The sequence below is a fragment of the Plasmodium brasilianum genome, assembly GCF_023973825.1.
Source record: "Plasmodium brasilianum strain Bolivian I chromosome Unknown PB_00_01, whole genome shotgun sequence".
Lineage (NCBI taxonomy): Eukaryota > Apicomplexa > Aconoidasida > Haemosporida > Plasmodiidae > Plasmodium > Plasmodium brasilianum.
In genome coordinates this window covers 290,058-310,148 of record NW_027122924.1, presented here as the reverse complement: position 1 = coordinate 310,148, position 20,091 = coordinate 290,058, and the positions used below count along the sequence as shown (strand labels likewise).

The 20,091-nt window shown below is 22.6% G+C and overlaps 4 protein-coding genes across 4 annotated transcripts; 2 read left to right on the top strand and 2 right to left on the bottom strand.

Moving 5' to 3' along the window:
- Positions 1–1,145: 1,145 nt before the first annotated feature.
- On the top strand, positions 1,146–1,991 carry MKS88_000058 (uncharacterized protein; the record flags this gene model as incomplete). The annotated part of the gene is made up of 2 exons (XM_067219817.1): positions 1,146–1,235; positions 1,383–1,991. 2 exons carry the CDS (start codon positions 1,146–1,148, stop codon positions 1,989–1,991), a joined length of 699 nt encoding a protein of 232 aa, XP_067075947.1.
- A 2,608-nt stretch (positions 1,992–4,599) lies between these two features.
- MKS88_000057 (uncharacterized protein) lies at positions 4,600–6,592 on the top strand (the record flags this gene model as incomplete). Its single annotated transcript, XM_067219807.1, has 2 exons — positions 4,600–4,662; positions 5,096–6,592. The coding sequence occupies 2 exons, from the start codon at positions 4,600–4,602 to the stop codon at positions 6,590–6,592; spliced, it is 1,560 nt and encodes a 519-aa protein (XP_067075946.1).
- Positions 6,593–14,021: 7,429 nt separating this feature from the next.
- MKS88_000056 (uncharacterized protein) lies at positions 14,022–15,281 on the bottom strand (the record flags this gene model as incomplete). Its single annotated transcript, XM_067219796.1, has 2 exons — positions 14,022–14,789; positions 15,084–15,281. 2 exons carry the CDS (start codon positions 15,279–15,281, stop codon positions 14,022–14,024), a joined length of 966 nt encoding a protein of 321 aa, XP_067075945.1.
- A 2,217-nt stretch (positions 15,282–17,498) lies between these two features.
- On the bottom strand, positions 17,499–18,818 carry MKS88_000055 (uncharacterized protein; the record flags this gene model as incomplete). The annotated part of the gene is made up of 2 exons (XM_067219785.1): positions 17,499–18,416; positions 18,741–18,818. 2 exons carry the CDS (start codon positions 18,816–18,818, stop codon positions 17,499–17,501), a joined length of 996 nt encoding a protein of 331 aa, XP_067075944.1.
- Between the last annotated feature and the right edge of the window lie 1,273 nt (positions 18,819–20,091).

The following is a 20,091-nucleotide window of genomic DNA, read 5'->3' as shown; positions in this document are numbered from 1 at the left end:
TTTTTTTGTAAAATTATAATTCCTGTATATGCTTTAATCCTATTTGTACATTAAAACTGTTACCTTTATTTTATTATTTTTTTTTTTTTATCTTTTTTATATTATTCCTATTTATAATTTATTACACATTCTTTTCTTCTCTTTAAACAAAATATGGAGGATATTTATGAAATAAAAATATTTTGATTTGTACCAATTTTTAGCTTTAATATATTTTCATTTATACATAATATTAAATAATACAATTTTATGTATTACTTGTACACATAATTGTATACTATATATGAAAGCATAATTTTTTTTTTTTTTTTTATTTAAAAATTTTTAGTAAAAATAGAACTGCAATTGATATCTATTAATATATAATAAATAAGAGAATATATAAAATTTAATCGATAAATTATTTTTTTGTGTTTATAATTTTAAACAAGTTGTTAAATTCATATATTTTCGAAATTTGCACATTCAATTTTCCGTCATGTTTACATAAATTATGAATACTCTTCTTTTTCTTGTTAATCTATATATTTTTAAGAAGAATTATGTTGTATATTGTTAAATAAATTTTAAAAAATCCACAATATTCCAAATGTACGATATATATTTAATTTTTTTTTTTTTTCTTTTTATGAATTTTTTTGCAAAAATTTAAGCTACTATTTTTTTATTAAAATTTTACCAAATTTCCTATACTAACAAAATAATACAGAAATTTTATTAATAACTATGAAAATAAAAAAATATATATATAAATTGTTCACTTATATAATGCTTTTAAATTAAACAATTATTATTCTATATTACAATTACATTTTTTTTAAGTTAAATTATGTTGAACTAAAATCGCTTGAGTTATTAAGAAGTATTTATTTTGATAATATTATGTATAAAAAGTTTGCGTAAAAAACATATTATTTTGATGTATTTTCCTGAATTATTAATTTTCTTTAAATTTTCTTTATATAAAATAATTATTTTTAATTAAAGAATAAATAAAATATATTATGTTTTGATAAAATATTAGATCTCTTAAAATTTAAATAAAAAATAATAATACTGAATTATAAACAGAAACATTAATACTTTCGTAGGCATAATTTTTATATTACCCTTATTATATAAAAACTTAAAAAAAAAAAAAAAAAATGATGATAGAAAAATCAAATAAAAAAATCATCTTTTCTAAATTTTTTACCCTTACCCTTTTAGTATGGATGTGGAAATATTTCGATAACGTAATATGAAAAATGAATATATTATTTTCCCTAATATTTTGTTATAACTTTTCTTTTTTTTTTTTAAATAATATGGGAACTATATTAATATATCAAGTAAATAATTTTTTTTTTTTTTTTATATTCTACATTTTTCTTAATTTGTAGACATCTGCCTTTAATTCATCATTGAATAATCAGAACAACAATAATTGCCACGTAGATACAAATGTTATGAGAGCATTATGCGGAGAAGGAAATGCAAATTCGTCTTTAAAGGGTAGAATATTGACAACAAAATATGGTAATAGCGAATATGATTATTATAATTATCATGATGGTGAAGATAGCAATTATAATAGTTTTGAAAGGTTACATGAACAAACAAGAAAAAATTTATATAAAAGAAAAAAGAGAAAAACTCTATTAAGTTCTATTGGTAAAACTTTAAAGAAATATGATAAGAGGTATGAGGATAAAGTAATGAGTGCTTTCTACATTGATGATAGAAGAAATAATGATAATGTATATAACCTTCAGTTTATAGTTAGCAAGGTTGCCCAAATTAGTACTCCAGTTCTTCTATCGATTATGTATGCATTCATAAGTTTTTGTTTATTTACATCAACATTTATTCGCATTTTTCTACCATTTTTAGTTTTTATAGCATCTATTTTATATACTGTGAAAAAATTTGTAAAATGTTATGTAAAAGCAATTAGAAAAGAAAAAATTTATAATTCAAAAGGAAAGATACAGATGAAATATGACTATTAACGTACACGACAAAAATTACATCCATTATTCATTATTTTTGAAGAAAATAATGGATTATTCTTAAAACTTTTCATGTATTCCATATTGTACATCCTATGTATTATATTACCTATGTATAAAAAAAATTACGTGAAATATATTTTTTTTTTATCATTTTGTCTTAAAAAATAATTTGATATATGATTATATATACCACCTAATTTAAGTGTTCAATATATATTAAATACATGACTTTTTTTTGTTCAAATTATTCGTACTTAAATAATTATTATGAGAATATAATTTTTTTTCAATGATTTTCTCTTTTCATATATCATTTACACATATATTATATATTCTTATGCCATGAAAATAAAAGAACATCGTACCTTTAAAAAAAGTCCGTTGTCTTAACCCTATATATAAGCTAATACAACTCCTCTTTTGTATAGCAAACAAAATAAATAATATATCCCGTAAAGGATACTACAAAAGGATACAAATAAAACATGTAAAAAAATTGAAAAAAATGTAAATATAAATATAAATAAATAAATATATATATATATATTTATATATTTATATTTGTACGGGCAAATGCTTTAAGTGTATCATTAATTGGTAAATGTACTAGTATTTTATTCCAAGTACAGCTTCATTTGCCCATAAAACTCATTAACAGTTAATATTACATTATATTTTTAAACGACTCATGTTTCAATGTCAATTTCTTTCGAATAAGAGTAATTTTAATATAGAACATGTTCACATTAAGCATTTCTTATGTGCTTGCGTTGTAAATAACAACCTCATAGGTTAAATTATTTTTGGAGGGGGATAAAAGTAGGGAACAAAATCTAACTGAACCCATTTTATTATCATTTAATCAAAAAAATACTTGTGAATACTATTTTATATAATAATAATATTTACGAAATAATTACCATTTTTATGCTTTGTTTGTATTATATAAATACATATATAGAATATGTATATATTTTTCATTTCGAAATTATTATTTATAAATGTAATAATTTTATAAAGAAGCAAAACTTTTCCTTCGCACATGTTTAAAAATATAATTATTTATTTCCAAGCAAAATTTATACATATCATTTAGCTAGTTGTGGACATATAATAATATTACAGTAACGCAATAAAATTGTAAAATATCTTAAGAAAGTTCTATAAATTGATATGTTTTCAAAATAAAAGGAGGGTAACATAAAGGGCAATTTTATTTTTCCATAACATTAAAACATATTCACTTACACATACATCATTTTTAACATTACTTATATATATATATATATATAATATATATATTGTATTATTTTTATATTAAAAATAAAATAATTTATTATATTACCATAAATATTATGTCAGACAAAGAGTATTATATAACTTAATGATTATTGCTACACTTTATATTTATGTGTCATCTGTTTATTTTACATTTTTTTTTGAAAAATTTACACAAAAAAAAAAAAAAAAAATACTAATATAACATTTTTTTCCATGAAAAATTTTCAGTGTTAAAGGATTAATTTTTTTTTTTTTGTTTTTAAAATTTTATAGTGTTCCGTAAGTTTTTGTATCTTTTTTAATTTATGTAATTATATAAAATGGTAGAAAATTATAGAAAATATTTCTTATTGTATATAACATAATAAATGTAATATTTATATTTTTTCATATTGTAAAAAAGTATAAATTACATTTTTATAAGTACATATTTTTTTATGTATGTTATTTTACATGTATACATAGATTTTAATATTATATACCCTTTAAGATTATTCATTGTAAATTATTCAATATATATTTTTAATGATACATTAATCGTCATATAGTTAAAAAGTACATAAACTGTTCCATTATTTATGTACATAAAATGTGGTTTACATTTTTGTACAAAATATACATATATTTATATATATAATATATGTATAATAATATCTTAAATTCTTCTATAGAATTAAAAAATAGTTTAACTAATTTTTTTTTTTTTTTTTACTGCAAAATATATATATGTACTTATATAACCCTTCATTGCAAAAAAATGCTTAAATTCACCCTGTTATATCTTTTCCAGTAGTACATGTATAAATATCTTTCTTTTATTTATATTTTTAAAATAATATTATTTTTTACCCCGCATAAAAATATGGAAAACCGTGAATTATACGTGAATTATAGGATATATTTTATTATATATATATATATATATTACATGCAAAAATATATATTTCTAATTTTGCAAAAATGTTCTAGAAATTTTTTTTTTTTTTATTACTATTACTTATACATTATATAATTTACTTTAGAAAAAATGTACTAATATTTTATTAATTTTTTATTTTACATTTTATATTATCTTTTATTTTAATTATGAATAAAAAGAGAAAAAAATAATAATAACAAATAAAAAATTGTAAACAAATATATAATATAATATATTATATATACATTGCATTTATATATATGCATATTTTATAATTATGCATATATAATATTTTAGGAAAATATACCTTTAGGATATAATATAATTATAAGAAAATATAAATTACCGAAAAAATTACCTAGTCATAAATTGCTAACGCAAAAAACATAATAAATTCAGTTTAAAATGGTACATTATAAAGCTTTTATTTTTACCTTCCTTATTTGGGAAAGGGAAAATACCAAAAATGTAAGGATTATCAATGTATATTGCATCTAAATATATGTATATATTTTTTAAGTTGTCGTTAGTTTATTTTTCATTTTTGTTTTTTATATACTGTTAGAATTACACTTTCATGGGTATTACCATATTATGAGTAAAACAATAATTTTTATTTTTTCTACACTTTTGTACGATTTTTACATCTTTATATATCTCTGCATCTTTGTACATCTCTGCATCTTTGTACATCTCTGCATCTTTGTACATCTCTGCATCTTAGTACATCTCTGCATCTTAGTACATCTCTGCATCTTTGTACATCTCTGCATCTTTGTACATCTCTGCATCTTTGTACATCTCTGCATCTTTGTACATCTCTGCATCTTTGTACATCTCTGCATCTTTGTACATCTCTGCATCTTTGTACATTTTTAATAATTCTTTTTCCCCCTTTTAGTGTAATTCAAATAACACATGTGATGTTGAGCAGAATGAACTACACATTAAACTAGGTATGAGAGTTTCTAGAATTTTATACGAATTGGATCGCATCCATAGTTCAAATGGTCATGGTAGTACTATATCTTTATTAGGTACGAACAGTAATAATGGTAACAAAAAGTATGGAAAGAATTATAAAGAACGTGTAGATAGTTATGAAAATGTTAATGATGACGATGAGGAAAATGATGATGATGAGGAAAATGATGATGATGAAGATTTTGAAAAGGTAAAAAACCCATATGCAGATGTTTATAATTCATCCGTAGAATCATTAGGAGATAGTTCTAATGATATTTTTAATAAGCGTGGTAATAAGAATGGCTCAAATAATAATGTCAAGCAAAATTTGAAGAATTATCAAAATAAAAACAGCCAAAAGACAAATTATAAAATAACACAGAATGAAAATGTAACAAAAAAACATAATGAAGTTAATGGATTGGACAGTGAATTCAGAAAAAAATTGTTTGATAGTAAGAGTAGTTTAAGTAGTAGCACGGAAAATCTTGGTATATATTTCGATAAATATTGTAATGATAGTAAAAAGAATAACGGACATAACAAAAAAACGAAACGCAATTATAAAGATGAATTAGATGATAAAATTGATGAAGTTATATTAAGAGATAAATTAGCTGAACGAGATGTATTAACAAATAACAAAAAAGAGAACAGTTCAGTAAAAAAACAATCAGATATGAATTTCCCAGGATTTTTGCTTAATTATAAATATAATCAAAGAGATAAGTATAACTATCATTTAAATCATAAGGAAGTTGTATCAGAATGCTTAAAAAATTTGAAAGAAAAGGAAAAAAAAACATTACAAAAAGTATTAGATTCTAATATGTATGATGATGTAAATCCATTGGATAAGAAAGAAGTCCAAGAGAAATTTAAAACTCGCTCTAGTAATATATTAAAAAAAAAATATAATAGTGAAAAAGATAGACGGGATATTGATAGTAGTTCAGAAGATGAATCAGTATTAAGAAAAAAAAAAACATCTTATCCTAAGCAAAAATATTTAATAGTGTTATTGAAAACAAAGAATAGTAGTTCAAAATCAATGGAGGACCTTAGAGAACAAATAGATAAAACCATGGACAATAATACTGCATTAATTGCTCATGCGTTACTAAATAAAATTGAAAAGGTTAAAAATGATATATCAGATATGAAAGAAAAACATGCAAAAGAAACCCAATATCTTAATTCCAAACTTAAAAGAAGTGTTAAACGTGCCTTTTTCTGTATACCGTTAATTGTCCTAATAGTAAATATAACATTCCTAATTCTATTGGAAGTATTTGAAATTTTTTCTTTTCCGTCTTTATTTGTTATTTTTACTATTGTTATTGGAATATTTCTTTCATACGTCCTTGCGGGGAAACTGTTATATGGATCTCCAATGAAATTGATACGTAATCTATTTCAAATTAACTTCTAAGCGAAAAACTAAAAAATGTACATGGGAATGAACGTGCATATATATATATAATATGTTTATATGCACGTATATATTTTTTAAGTTCATTTATTGTTTTTTTTTTTTTTTTTGCAAAAGTTTTGTCCGTTGAAAAATTGTTAAATTTTATTGTAAGAATTAATAAATTAATACACATTTTATTATTTCTTTCCAAGTACAATTCTGTTTAAATGTGTAAAATGTGAAATGCAAAAACATGTAACATTCATTGTTTTTAAAAATTTAAGAATTCAAGAATTAAAATTATGTACATAATATATGTATATATATATATGTGAATATTATGTGCATTTATTATTTATTTTCTTTTTTTTTTTATATTGATTTTTCTGTTCGTGATTTATCAATTTAAGTAAATATTTTTTTTTTTTTTTTTTTTTATGCACATTCTGTGTATATCCTTATATATACCTTAATGCACGAAAATTAAGTGCAAAAAATGTTTTGTGGGGAAAATTATATATATACATTTTTAGCTAATTAGTGAAATGTTAATTTTTTCCTTAAGTTATTATATGTATATATATATTTAGATAGTTTTTGAAAAAAGCCCCTTTCCATGTATTTATGAACAGGTAAGTCTCGTTTCTTTTAAATATATATGTAAAACTTTTGTTACATATGCTTTAAATTAAACATAATAATTTCTTAGTTGTTAGTGTCTTTTTAGAAAATACATTAATTATGATAGGTTTATTTTTATTATTAAAGTGAAGTTATTTTAACTCATGTAATATTTAAAATTTTCTTTTCTTTTATTATAAATACATGAACCAACCCCGTTGTTCATGATAATTTCCTAAATTTTTAATTGTTCAATGCTTTTGTATTTAATTTTTTTAAAGGGAATTATTAAAGGGAAATAGAAACGTAAAAGTAGTAGTATCTCCCACGGTGATAAGTGTCCTCACGTGATATTTTTATTATTCTTTTGCCTATTTCGACCGTATTTATCCTATTTTGACATTTTTTAATGTTTTTTTTTTTTTTTTTTTTTTATTTAAACTTTTATGTAAATTATTGACGTTATTTCTGTTTTTATGTCTATTTTGTTTTTACGTCTATTTCGTTTATATGTCTATTTTGTTTTTGTATCTATCTTGTGTTTTTGTATATATTTGTTTTTACTGCTATCTCTGTATGAAATTCCTTACAAAAAGATTTTACTCCTTTATGTTTATCAATATTTGTACATATCGTAAATAGTACAAATTTACGAGCAAATATTTCTATATTTTATTTTTTCTGTTTTTTTAATTAAATAAATTCTTTTATATTTTGAGCAAAATGTTTTTAAAAAAAGTAGCTAAACGAATGAAATGTTTGCAATAAAAGCTACTAATTGAAATTACAAATGTAAAAATGTGTATGGTAAGAAAAAAATAAAAAAAGAAATTAATAAAAATATAAAAATTATGTAAAATAAAAAATAACTACCGAAGAAAATATAAATATATTATTTCAAAAGATGGAATAATAATTGGGGTAAAATTAAAATCTTTTGGTGATTAACAATTGACTTACTATACAACACAAATAATTGTCAGTTAACAACTATTCAGTCGTAAGGAGTATATTATAAAACACATTATATATTTAACAAAAAAAAAAACAAAAAAAAAAAATGTACAATTGTGCAATTGTACAATAGTACACATATATATGTATATATACACTTATATGAAAGCACACACGTATGTACGATCCATGTATATATAAGTACCACCTACATAATTCCACTCAAATTTTAAAACAAAAATGAAGAAATCAAATGAACATTAAATCTTTCTAAATTGTGGTAATCTTACTGGGGCAATACATTTATACAAGACTTGAATAAACAAAATAGAAAGTGTTCAAATGTTATTTTAATAAATAATACAATGGACAGGTGCCAAAGGCAGATGATGTTAATATGGTGAATGGCTGTTATATTTGTACATCCGTTTAATTATTTGTTTGTATGTGCATACGTATTTATTATGTAAATTTTTCTGAAGCTCGAACAACAAAAATATATAAAATAAAATGAAATAAAATTAATATAAAAAAAAAAAAAATAATAAAATAAAAAAAAATAATAAAAATAATAAAATAAAAAAATATAATAAAAATAATAAAATAAAATAAAATAAATAAAATAATAAAATAAAATAAAACTAATAAAACAAAAATAATAAAATAAAATAAAACTAATAAAACAAAAATAATAAAATAAAACAAAATAATGTAGTTCTACATGTCAGCACAAACATGTGCTACTACATAATGGTGGGACCCATACATTATTATACCTCTTTAAAATTATCCACATGTAAGAAAGTTTTTCTTATGCCTGATTATGTATGTCTTACATATGGAAGATATTATGCCTTAGAAACTTTTAAACAATTATGTAATATATACTTCCATTTATTCTTCATTATTTTCATATTTTTTTTTTGTGATGCTATTTCAAAAAAGAGAAAGTTAATAAAATCTTCATAATAATGTGAACACTTATCATTGAATTTATATAAAGTTTTATAATCATCTTTTTCTATATGTGTTAAATCTTCTTTTATAATGTAATAAATTTTATACCATATATCAATTTTTTTTTCCTTAGATATATGATATCTTTTTATTAATTTTCCATAATATTCCCTTATTTTTTCCTCCTTATAAAAAATTTTTTCCCGTACATTTTTATATATTGTGTCCCATATATTTTACTTATCACACTAACACCTACAAAACCACACATATTTTTAATTTTTTCATAAACTTCATCTTCTTTTAAATCTTTCATTGCATCTAAATTGTATAAATCAACAAGCCTTTTTTTTATCCTATTTTTTGTTTATACATTTTCCTCTTTCTACTTCATTTTGTTATTATATAACTTCGTACACTTGTTCTCTTTGATCTTTTTTAATTCATTGTAAGTTTCCTTTTCTTTGTTTTTTTTCCTTTTTTATTATCCTTCTTAAAAATATCTTTACACCTTGAAACTAAGATATGAGGTTTTTTCTTTTTCGTCTCAAGCTTAAAATTATCAAAATTTTGGGAATATTTATTTTTTATTATTAAAGCTGAGTGCATATATGGTTCACATGTACATAGATCTTTCTATAATGGTATTTAAAAAGCATGTACGTTGGGAATTAGTTTCATTGTGTAGTTAAACTTTTTACTTGAAGTGAAAGAGGAAAATAAAATAAATTAAGCGATACTACGCGGAAAAATAAATGCATTAACAAAGAAGTTGAAAAGAGGGGAAAAATTATTAAAGAGAAGAATAAAAACATGAAAAATAAGAAAAAACGGGTGAATGAAGAAGTAAAAAAAAAAAAAAAGGATAAAATCATGAACGAATGAACGAATGAACGAATGAACGAATGAACGAATGAACGAATGAACGAATGAACGAATGAACGAATGAACGAATGAACGAATGAACGAATGAACGAATGAACGAATGAACGAATGAACGAATGAACGAATGAACGAGTGCACGAATGAGTAAAAAGTGCGAAAAAAGTACTTATGTGCTCAAAATTTTTCAAGATGATATTATCTGCAACCAAAAAAAAAGCAGAACAATAAGCATAGCATTAAAAGTTCTGTAAAACAAAAAATTTATTATACTTTTCTTCTTATTATTTCGTTTTTTTCCTCCTCTCACAGTTCCTTGATAGTAATATATATCATTTTTCTTACTTCCCAATAGTATATTCTTTAGCGTAGAAAAATTCTGTCTATTGAATATTTTCATAATTATAGTTTTTAAATTAAGAGAAAAAAGGGTAAATCTCTTATGAAAAAAAAAAAGAAAAAGAAAAAAAAAAACATTACTTGTTAATTCTTTAATATTTAAAATATACCGAAAAAGAAGTTTATAAACACATCAAATTCTCATCTATCCTTTTTAAAAAAAAAATAGAACACATATTCATATATGTCACTATGTACATATTCACATACATAAATATATATGTACATACATATATACTTATACATGTATTAACTTAATTGAATACATGTTAAGAACTCTTCATCTAACGGTACCATCCTTCAGCAACTATTTATTTTAATAACTAAACCATATGGATATTATAAATACTTAATACACTATTAAGAGGTTATCAAGGTCTATATTTCCTTTTTTTTTCATTTTCTTAAGAGTTATATTTGTTCATCTCTTTCATAAAAAATTTCGAAAAAAATATTTTTTCTAAACCATTTTTACTAGTGAGTAATATTATGAAATTACACAGAAAAAAAAAAAAATATATTCATTTTTTATAGTAATAATTATATATACAAAATAATACATAAATGGTTTGACTATTTTTTCATACTTAAAAAAAAAAATATTGAATAAAATGAAGTAATATTAAAGAATAATAAAATGATAAAATTCCGTTCCCCTTCTGCAAATATATCTTTTTTTTTCTTTTTTTTTTTGTTGTACTTAATAAAGTTTTCTCTCACATAAAGTTTATTAGTTTAATCCTTTTAATTTAATGTTATGCTTTACATTTCGGGTAATACATTGTGCATTAGTCTTACTGCAATAAACTACTTCCACTGCATTAATACATGTAAATAAAATAATAATATTAAAAAATAAAATTGCGACTTTATAAATATGTATATATATATTTTTTATTCATTATTTTCTACAAAAAATTATATATATATATATATGTATATGTTTATGTTTATATATTTATTATTTGATAGAAAATATAAATAGATTTATTTTATTATATGTTTACCCTTTAATTCTCCTCATTACAAGGGTACTCTTACGGAGTTAAACGAAACACCCGTATGCTGCTTTTCTTTTTTTTTTTTTTTTTTTTTTGATAGTTACGTGTGTATGTACAAATATATCTATATATAAGTAAATGACACTAATCCATTTAACATTAGCTTTTTGGAGTATTTAAAATTTGAGGGGGCTCATTTTAGTTCTCTTCATTTTGCCTAATATTAAATTTGATAGCAGTGTTAAGAAAAAACAAATGCTCGAAACAAAAAATGATGGTGGTCATTAATTTGAATACATGTATAATGTAACACATCGTATATTTCTAAAAGGTTACTAGTTGAATTGTGCAAAATAATTATTTTGTCATCGTTAATTTATAATAAAATTATTTAAATACAAATAATATTTATACGAAATGAATATAATTATGGGTACATTTAATAATCAATTCTCTTATATTTTTTTTAATTATTATATGAACAAATTATTTTATTTTCGTATCTGATTAAATAATTAGCTATATATTTGCTAATAAAATGGACAAATCTACAGAAATATGTCAATGGGCAGAGTGAGAGAAGAAAAAAATAAATAAAAAAAAAAAAAATTGTTGTCTCTCGATGCTATATTTAATAACCTTACAAAAAATATATTTTTTTAAAACACTTTTATTTGAAATTTTCCATTTTACTTCGTACTAAATGACATTTTTAATTTTTCATATATGATACCACTTATTATTACTATAAATATATAACTGTCGGTGAAAATGAAACAATTGTTCAACTATCTTTGCATATAAAAAATTGTTATGTCTTTATAATATAGTGGAGCGTTATTTTACTGCCCTTCTTAAATTTTAGACTTTTTTTTTTTTTTTTTTATATTAAAATGCAAAGGTTTAGAGGGGTAAATTTTATGGTAAAAATGACACTCCACGTATTTACGTAAAAATATTTCGTATTATGTATATATGAATATATAAAACGCCAAATCGACTAAAAAATAGAATATTCTAGTGGAACATCATAACTAAATGTGTGAATGCTGTATAAATTTGTATCTCCAATATTAATAAATCTATTTAACAAAGAAATACCTATATAGCGATGCACAAACTGAGAGCAATTGGAGTTGTTGAGTATCTCCCATATATTGTTATTACGTGCTGTGGTGTTATCAACATATTAATATAATATTATCATAATATTGCCAATAATATTATTTGTAAAATATATATATTTGACGATTGACATAGTATACTCGCAATTAAAAAGTACATTTTCCATGTTATGTTTTATGAAAGCATATTCAAATGATATAATAATAAAAAAAAAAAATTATAAAATAATATTCTCTATATATATATGAACCTCACCAACAAAAAAAAAATTAACAATGTTTAATTTTAAAGTATATAAAAGTCAACAAAGAATTTATTGTATAACATTTATGTACAACATAGAATATACTCTAAATCGATATATAACTATTAACTTATATAATATATCAAAAATTTGACATAAATTTTCTATCTGCTTAAATGTATTCAAAATTATTACATATATAAGTAGAAAAAATTTTTTAAGTAAAAAGCTCATACAAAAAATTTATGCACGTTCATGTTGTATATATGTATGTATGTACAAATTAACTCCATTTAAGACATATCAACGTGGTGTCCCTCTTTATTTTATATATTATACATGTTTATTTTTTTTTTTTTGTATATAGTGCACTTGCAAATTTTCTTTGTACATGTCTACCTTTTACATAAGTTAAAAAAAAAATGTAACATATGTACATATATATATATATATATATATATATATATATAAATATATACATACAAAGATTCAATTTTTTAATCAACACACAAAAATATGAATATATTGTCGTCATGTTAAATTATGACAAAAAACAAGTAGAGAATTTGCATTGGAGCATTTAAAATGCCAATGTAGTTAATAGGCTATAAATAGTTTAATATGCACATGTTTGTACATATATATATATATATATATACACGTACGTAAGTACGTGCTTGCGGGGGGTTACCAACTTTTGCATGAACAATGTAAGTAAAGTGAGTACGGGATAAGTTAAACTTTCTACCTGCTGCACTACACTTCACAGAAATAAAAAAAAAATAATAATAAAATAATAATAATATAATAATAAAATAAAAATAAAATAATAATAAAATAATAATAAAATAAAATTAAATAAAATTAAATAAAATAAAACTAAACAAAATAAAACTAAACAAAATAAAACTAAGCAAAAAGAAAAGCGAATTACTGAAAATTATTCTTTTAATTTAATGAACGCGTCCACTGTACAGCCTTGTGAGGGAGTTAAATATTTATGTTAACCCTTCTTAACTAGAGCATTTTTATAGTCCCATATAGCACAAATTAGTTTTAGTACTGGAACATATATTACGTGTTTAACTTCGGAAAATATTTCTTCAGGTAATTTTATTTCTTTGCTTGGTTCAGGTTATACGAAAGTTTTATCTATACAGGGAGCTACAACGCGCGCACATGTATTTATGTGCGTATATGTTCAAGTATAGGTGTTCTTTCTCTTTTTCTTTCCACTTCGCTTTTTTTCCATGGGGGAGTGAATTCACATTCCTGCACGTACCTTCCTGAACTGCGTAATATCATTCCAAAATCGCTTTGACTTTTTAGTTAACATAATATTCCAAAAATTCTTCATTTTATTCCTATTTATACACCATATTTTTTTTGTTTCAAAAATAAAACTAATAAATTTCGCACGATCAACTGCTCCGTTTTTAAGGAGATCATAAAAATTCTTGCGAAGCTTTTTTTCTTTTTCCAAAAATTTGTAAGTCATCTTTTTGCAGGCTTTCATATATTCTTCATTTTTCATTTTATTTGGTACACCATATATAGATGCTAAATATTCACAATACGTTCTAATAGCCTGCTGCATTTTGATATACACTTTTTTTTCATTGTTATGTACATAATTCCATATAGTATACATTTCCTTAACACTTACCAAATCTCCTAAATTATTTATTTTTTCTCCAATTTCTTCTTCTGTTAACTTCTCAGCTTCGTCAGAACCTCTATAACCGAATGGAATTCTTTTTAAATTACTTGTCGATTTATTCGTTTTAAATATTTTACTACCATTTTCGTTTATCTTTTTACTATCCATAGGAGTACATATCTTGTCCTTTTCATTATCATCACCTTTAATATTTTTTGATTCAAGATATTTGAATATTCCTTTATGTTTTACATCCTCCTTAATTCTTGTACATAGCCGATTTATTTTCCTTATACAATTTGATAATTTCCTTGAGCCTCTTTTATTTCCTTCTAATTTGGTGCATACACAACTTTCGTATATATGTTTGTTCTGCAGTCATAGGTAAAAATTAAGGAAACAAACAGAAATTTTTTTTTTTTTTTTTAAAATAGTAAACGTTTTAATTTAAACTTACAAAAGGGGTGAAGAAATAAAGGAAGAAAAAAAAGAACAAAAAATGGGAGAAAAAAAGAACAAAAAATGGGAGAAAAAATGAACAAAAAATGGGAGAAAAAAAGAACAAAAAATGGGAGAAAAAATGAACAAAAAATGGGAGAAAAAAGAGTGTTATGCCAAGAGACACACGTACATTTGTGTAGACTAATTCTTTCAAATTTATCTCACTTGTAGTATAAAAAACAGAAGAACAAAGAGCACTTCACTCAACTTTAGATGTATAAACTTATTTCTAATACTCTTTTTAATAATTTTTTTTCCTTTTCCTCTTTCTAAAGAAGATGTAAAATTATTTTTGCTAATTTTCTTATTAGACTGTATAAATTCTTTTCGCAATAGAGAAAAGTTTTTGTAACAAAATATCATATTGAATTCTTATATGTTTGAGATAAAAAAAAGGAAAAAAATAGTAAATGCCATTAATAGGAAAAAAAAAAAAAAAATCAATGCCATTAACTCCTATACATCTTATAAAGAGGAAAAATAAATTAACAAATAAATAAATATATAAACTTATAAACATATAAACTTATAAACATATATACATATGGTCATATAACCATATAACCATATAACCATATAAACTTGTAAATATTTACTACTGCCACTAAATTACTACGTATATCACTGAAAAAAGCGACACAAAAAATTAATATTTATGCAAAAAAAAAAAAAAAATGGAATTATCACTTAAATATAGACTAAAGCCTATAGTGTTACATTTTCTACATAACATGACAATCAAATATGTAAGTTTTGCCAGTAACATAATCCTGAACAGTTCTATTCTATTATGTTCTATTGTGCTCTATTTTATTTTATTCTATTCGTTTTTTTTTTTTTTTTTTTTTTTAAATATCAAAATAATAAAATTTTCTTATATATTTAAAAAAAAAAAATAATAATTTAATAGAACAAAAATTTTAACTTCTATGCAAATGGCGAAATTTTTATGCCTTTTTTTTTTTTTTTTTTTTTAAATTCAAAATAATTTTGCCCAAACAAATTCAAATATAAGGTAGCCGTGTACTAATGAACACGAAAATTTTGTAGCACCAACAGTTAACATTTTCGTAAAAATAATTATGTATATACTTACTACATTTTACAAAATTTTTTGTTTTTTTAGTATTAATGTAACAGTGAAAATAATAATATCATGATAATAAGGTTAATTCGTAAGTGACGTAACATAACGATGAACAAATAATAAATTTTTATGTTGAAAAAAAATTATTGTACAAGTAGTTGCAACAGAGAATAGGATGAAAGTTTCAAAAAAAAATAAATTTATATCTTTTTGCTTTGCTTTTTATTACTCTAGTTTGGGGCTGAAATTTTTTATTATGTTTTCAATTTTTATTGTACATAAAAAGAATAAAAAAAAATGTGTTACCTTTTTTTTTTTTTTAATATACTAAATTTGATAAGCCTTGCCAAATTTTTTTGGTCTTAAATTTTTTTTTTTTAACATGCCTCTTTAAAATTTTTTATTTGCCGTTGTTTTATATAGTGTGCCCTTTTTATTTTAAAAAAAATGTACTCTAATTTATTAAAAAGGAAGAAAATGAAAATAGAGAAGAACAAAACAGGTAAACGTAAAACAAATAATAACAAAACAGGTAAGAACAAAAGAGATAAGAATAGAACAGAGTAGAATAAAACTCAAAGGCATAAAATAAAATAAAATAAAATAAAACGATGACTATTACTTACAATCATTCGTCAAAATTTGTATTTGACGTTCTATCCCAACTCTAACTTTTACCTTAAAACAGATTACACTATAAAACGATGTATAAATCATTACACAATTTATTAAAAGAACGTTTTACAAAAACAGTCCATCATTGTATGGACAGCTTTCTTCACTTTTGTCCAAAGAACTAGGAATATCATACACACATCTCTCCCTATACATGAAATTTATGTCATAACATATTTTTCCACTCCATCATTCCAAGTAAAAAATACTATAGCGACCGCCTCTTGTCAAATGTAAGCACAGTTTTGTAAAAAATATTGTGCGGTAAAAATATGAATGTAAAATAGAAAAATTATACCATCGTAAGAATAAATATATCCACAAGAATAATCGAAAAAAAAAAAAAAAAAAATTACAACAAAATGGGACAAAGCAAAATTTATATAACTAGATGAAACAAAAAAAAAAAAAAAAAAAAAAAAAAAAAAAAAAAAAAAATAAAATAAAATAAAATAAAATAAAAATAAATAGTTCACATAAAAAAGACAACTCCTATAGAAATAACATTGCAACTTACACATGGCTATACGTTATGCTCATTTTTCCTCATATTTTAAAGACCATATGAGCTTATAAACCTTTCCATCTCGAAACGTAAGCAATAATTCATAAACAGTAGGAACAACTCGGTAAGCTTCCAATATAATAAGTATAAGACGATTTACACGAATGATAACACAGCATGCAATCCAATGATTAATTGCACAATTTATGTACATTTCTATATATATGTCTTTCTCACTTATCCGTTAAGTTAACTTTCCAGCATGTACTTACTCATACCCACCTACCAAAATGGACTAATTTATCATCCTTACTTAACAAATGCGCCTAGTTTTCAACCCCATTTGCTTACACCTCTCTTGATAGGCCTCAAAATTTTTATTTATTTTATCCTTCCAGTAATTATACATTATCATTCTGAATTTGATATGTGTTACTCTGTATTTATTTATAAACTCCATAAACCTCCAGCGCTCAGCTCTACCATCTTCTAAGTAAATATACACAATTTTACAAAAGTTTTTATCGTAACGTAAAAATATACGTGACATGTATTCCGTAATTTTCAACCATATACGCCTCTCAACATCCTTCGGAATATCACATACAAAAGCTAAACATTTATAATATTTCATCAACTTTTTCCTCATTTTATAATATTTCTTTTTCTCATGCTTATGGACATAATTCCATATAATAGACATCTCCCCTTCATCAGCATATTCACCTAGATTTTTTATCCTTTTTGCTATATACTTCTCCAACAAATGTAAAATTAAATGATCATTTTTACGTCCAAATGAGTTTTTTCTCCTACTACCAGTGTTCTTACATGCCATTTTAAAGTATTTATTATATGGTACATCATACACCCTCGAAGCACCATCAAATGTCATATAATTTCTGTTATCGTAGTAGCTAGGGTATACATGTTGTTCTTTACTAAATAATAATTCATCAACATTGTTATTGTTACCATCATCACCTTTATTGCCATCATCGCCATTGTTACCATCATCACCTTTATTGCCATCATCACCTTTATTGACATTATCACCTTTATTGCCATCATCAACCTGGTCTTCATCCTCGTCATCATTCTCATTCTCATCCTCGGAAGAGCTTATTTGTAATTCATAGAATTTCAAGGGGTTGTAATGGGCTAAATTCCTTGAGCATACATCGCTGTGATATGACTTTACAGCTACAATATGATCATTTATATGTTTAATCTATAGAGGGGTATGAAAATTATGGAAAAACAGTTTTCTTTTTTTTCTATTTTTTCTCTATTTTTTTCTCTATTTTTTTCTCTATTTTTTTCTCTAATATTTTCTCTATTTTTTTCTCTATTTTTTTCTCTAATATTTTCTCTATTTTTTTCTCTAATATTTTCTCTATTTTTTTCTCTATTTCTTTCTCTAATATTTTCTCTATTTTTTTCTCTATTTTTTCCCCCTCATTCGTGCTATTATAAACACACTGTAATTTAATGGAAAAAAAGAAAATAAGGAAACTACGTTGCAGGAATGAACTTTTTCATTTTATCTTCTTACTTGTAGTAAAAAAAATAATAAAACTTGACATAATAATGTATAATTAAAAGGTCTTGAAAAGAAAAAATTTCTCATCATACTTTTCTTAGCCTTCGTAAAATTTATTTCCTATTCCTGAAGTAGTTGAAAAGTAAAACTTTTTTTTTTTTTTTTAGTTTTCTTGTGTTCTTCGCAACTAGGAAATTTGTAACACAAAAATAAATTTATTATCACAATCATTAAAATTTTACTCCTTAAATTTTCAAAATGACAAAAAAAAAAAAATTAAATTAATTTATTTTACAAATTAAATTAATTAAATTCTGTGTATCAACGAAAAAAAGAAAAAAAAATTTACGAAAGAGTTTCACTCATATGTATATATATATATATGTACATTTTTAAACATGCAATTACTGCAAATAAAATAATGCAAGGGCGCATAGATACATGATGGTATTAACCTTCAAAATTTACGTGTACTTTTACATAACTAACGCGAAGTTTATATCTTTTTTAGAACAGTTCCCCTTCATTTTTTTCAGTTAAATTAGAAATACAAACTTTTATTTTCTTTTTATTTCAAATAGAGTAGGGACTTTTTCATTGATACACATACATAGTTTATTACGTGAATACTTACGTAAAAACTTAAATGCATAAATACTTACACACATACAAACATATTTTATGATGAACATTTCAACCCTTTAAAAAGGCCGACAATTTACATAAAACCTTGAAACTTATATTTTCTTTTTATAATTAAAAACAAGAAAAAAAAAAAAAAAAAAGAGAATCAAGCAAACTAATAAATAAAATGACCTTACATATTTCAGTGTAAAAATGTGTCTTAACTTTGGAATATTTTATTATCATAAAAAAAAATAAACACTCTTAAAAATCTTCATTTTTTTTTTTTTTTTTTTATATGTTTTCAATTTTATATATATTCTCTTTTATGTAAATATAGTGCACAATAAGCAAAATAATTACAAATTTGTCATCAATGTGCCATCATCAATATTTTTGATTTAACAAAATTTCGTTAGCCTTGCAAAATCTTTACTCTTTGTCTACATTCCTAAAGTAACGGGTCTGAAATTTTTAATTTTCTTTTGTTCATTTTGACTTGCTTTTTTAATTTAAAAAATTTACTCAAACTAGTTAAAAAATAGTGAAGCGGAAATGAATAAAATGGAAGAGATGTAAAACAAAGCAAACCAAATTAAAGCAAAATAAATCAAAGCGAACTGAAACAAAACAAAATAAAACAAAACAAAATGAAGCAAAACAAAATAAAGCAAAACAAAATGAAGCAAAACAAAATAAAGCAAAACAAAATGAAGCAAAACAAAATGAAGCAAAACAA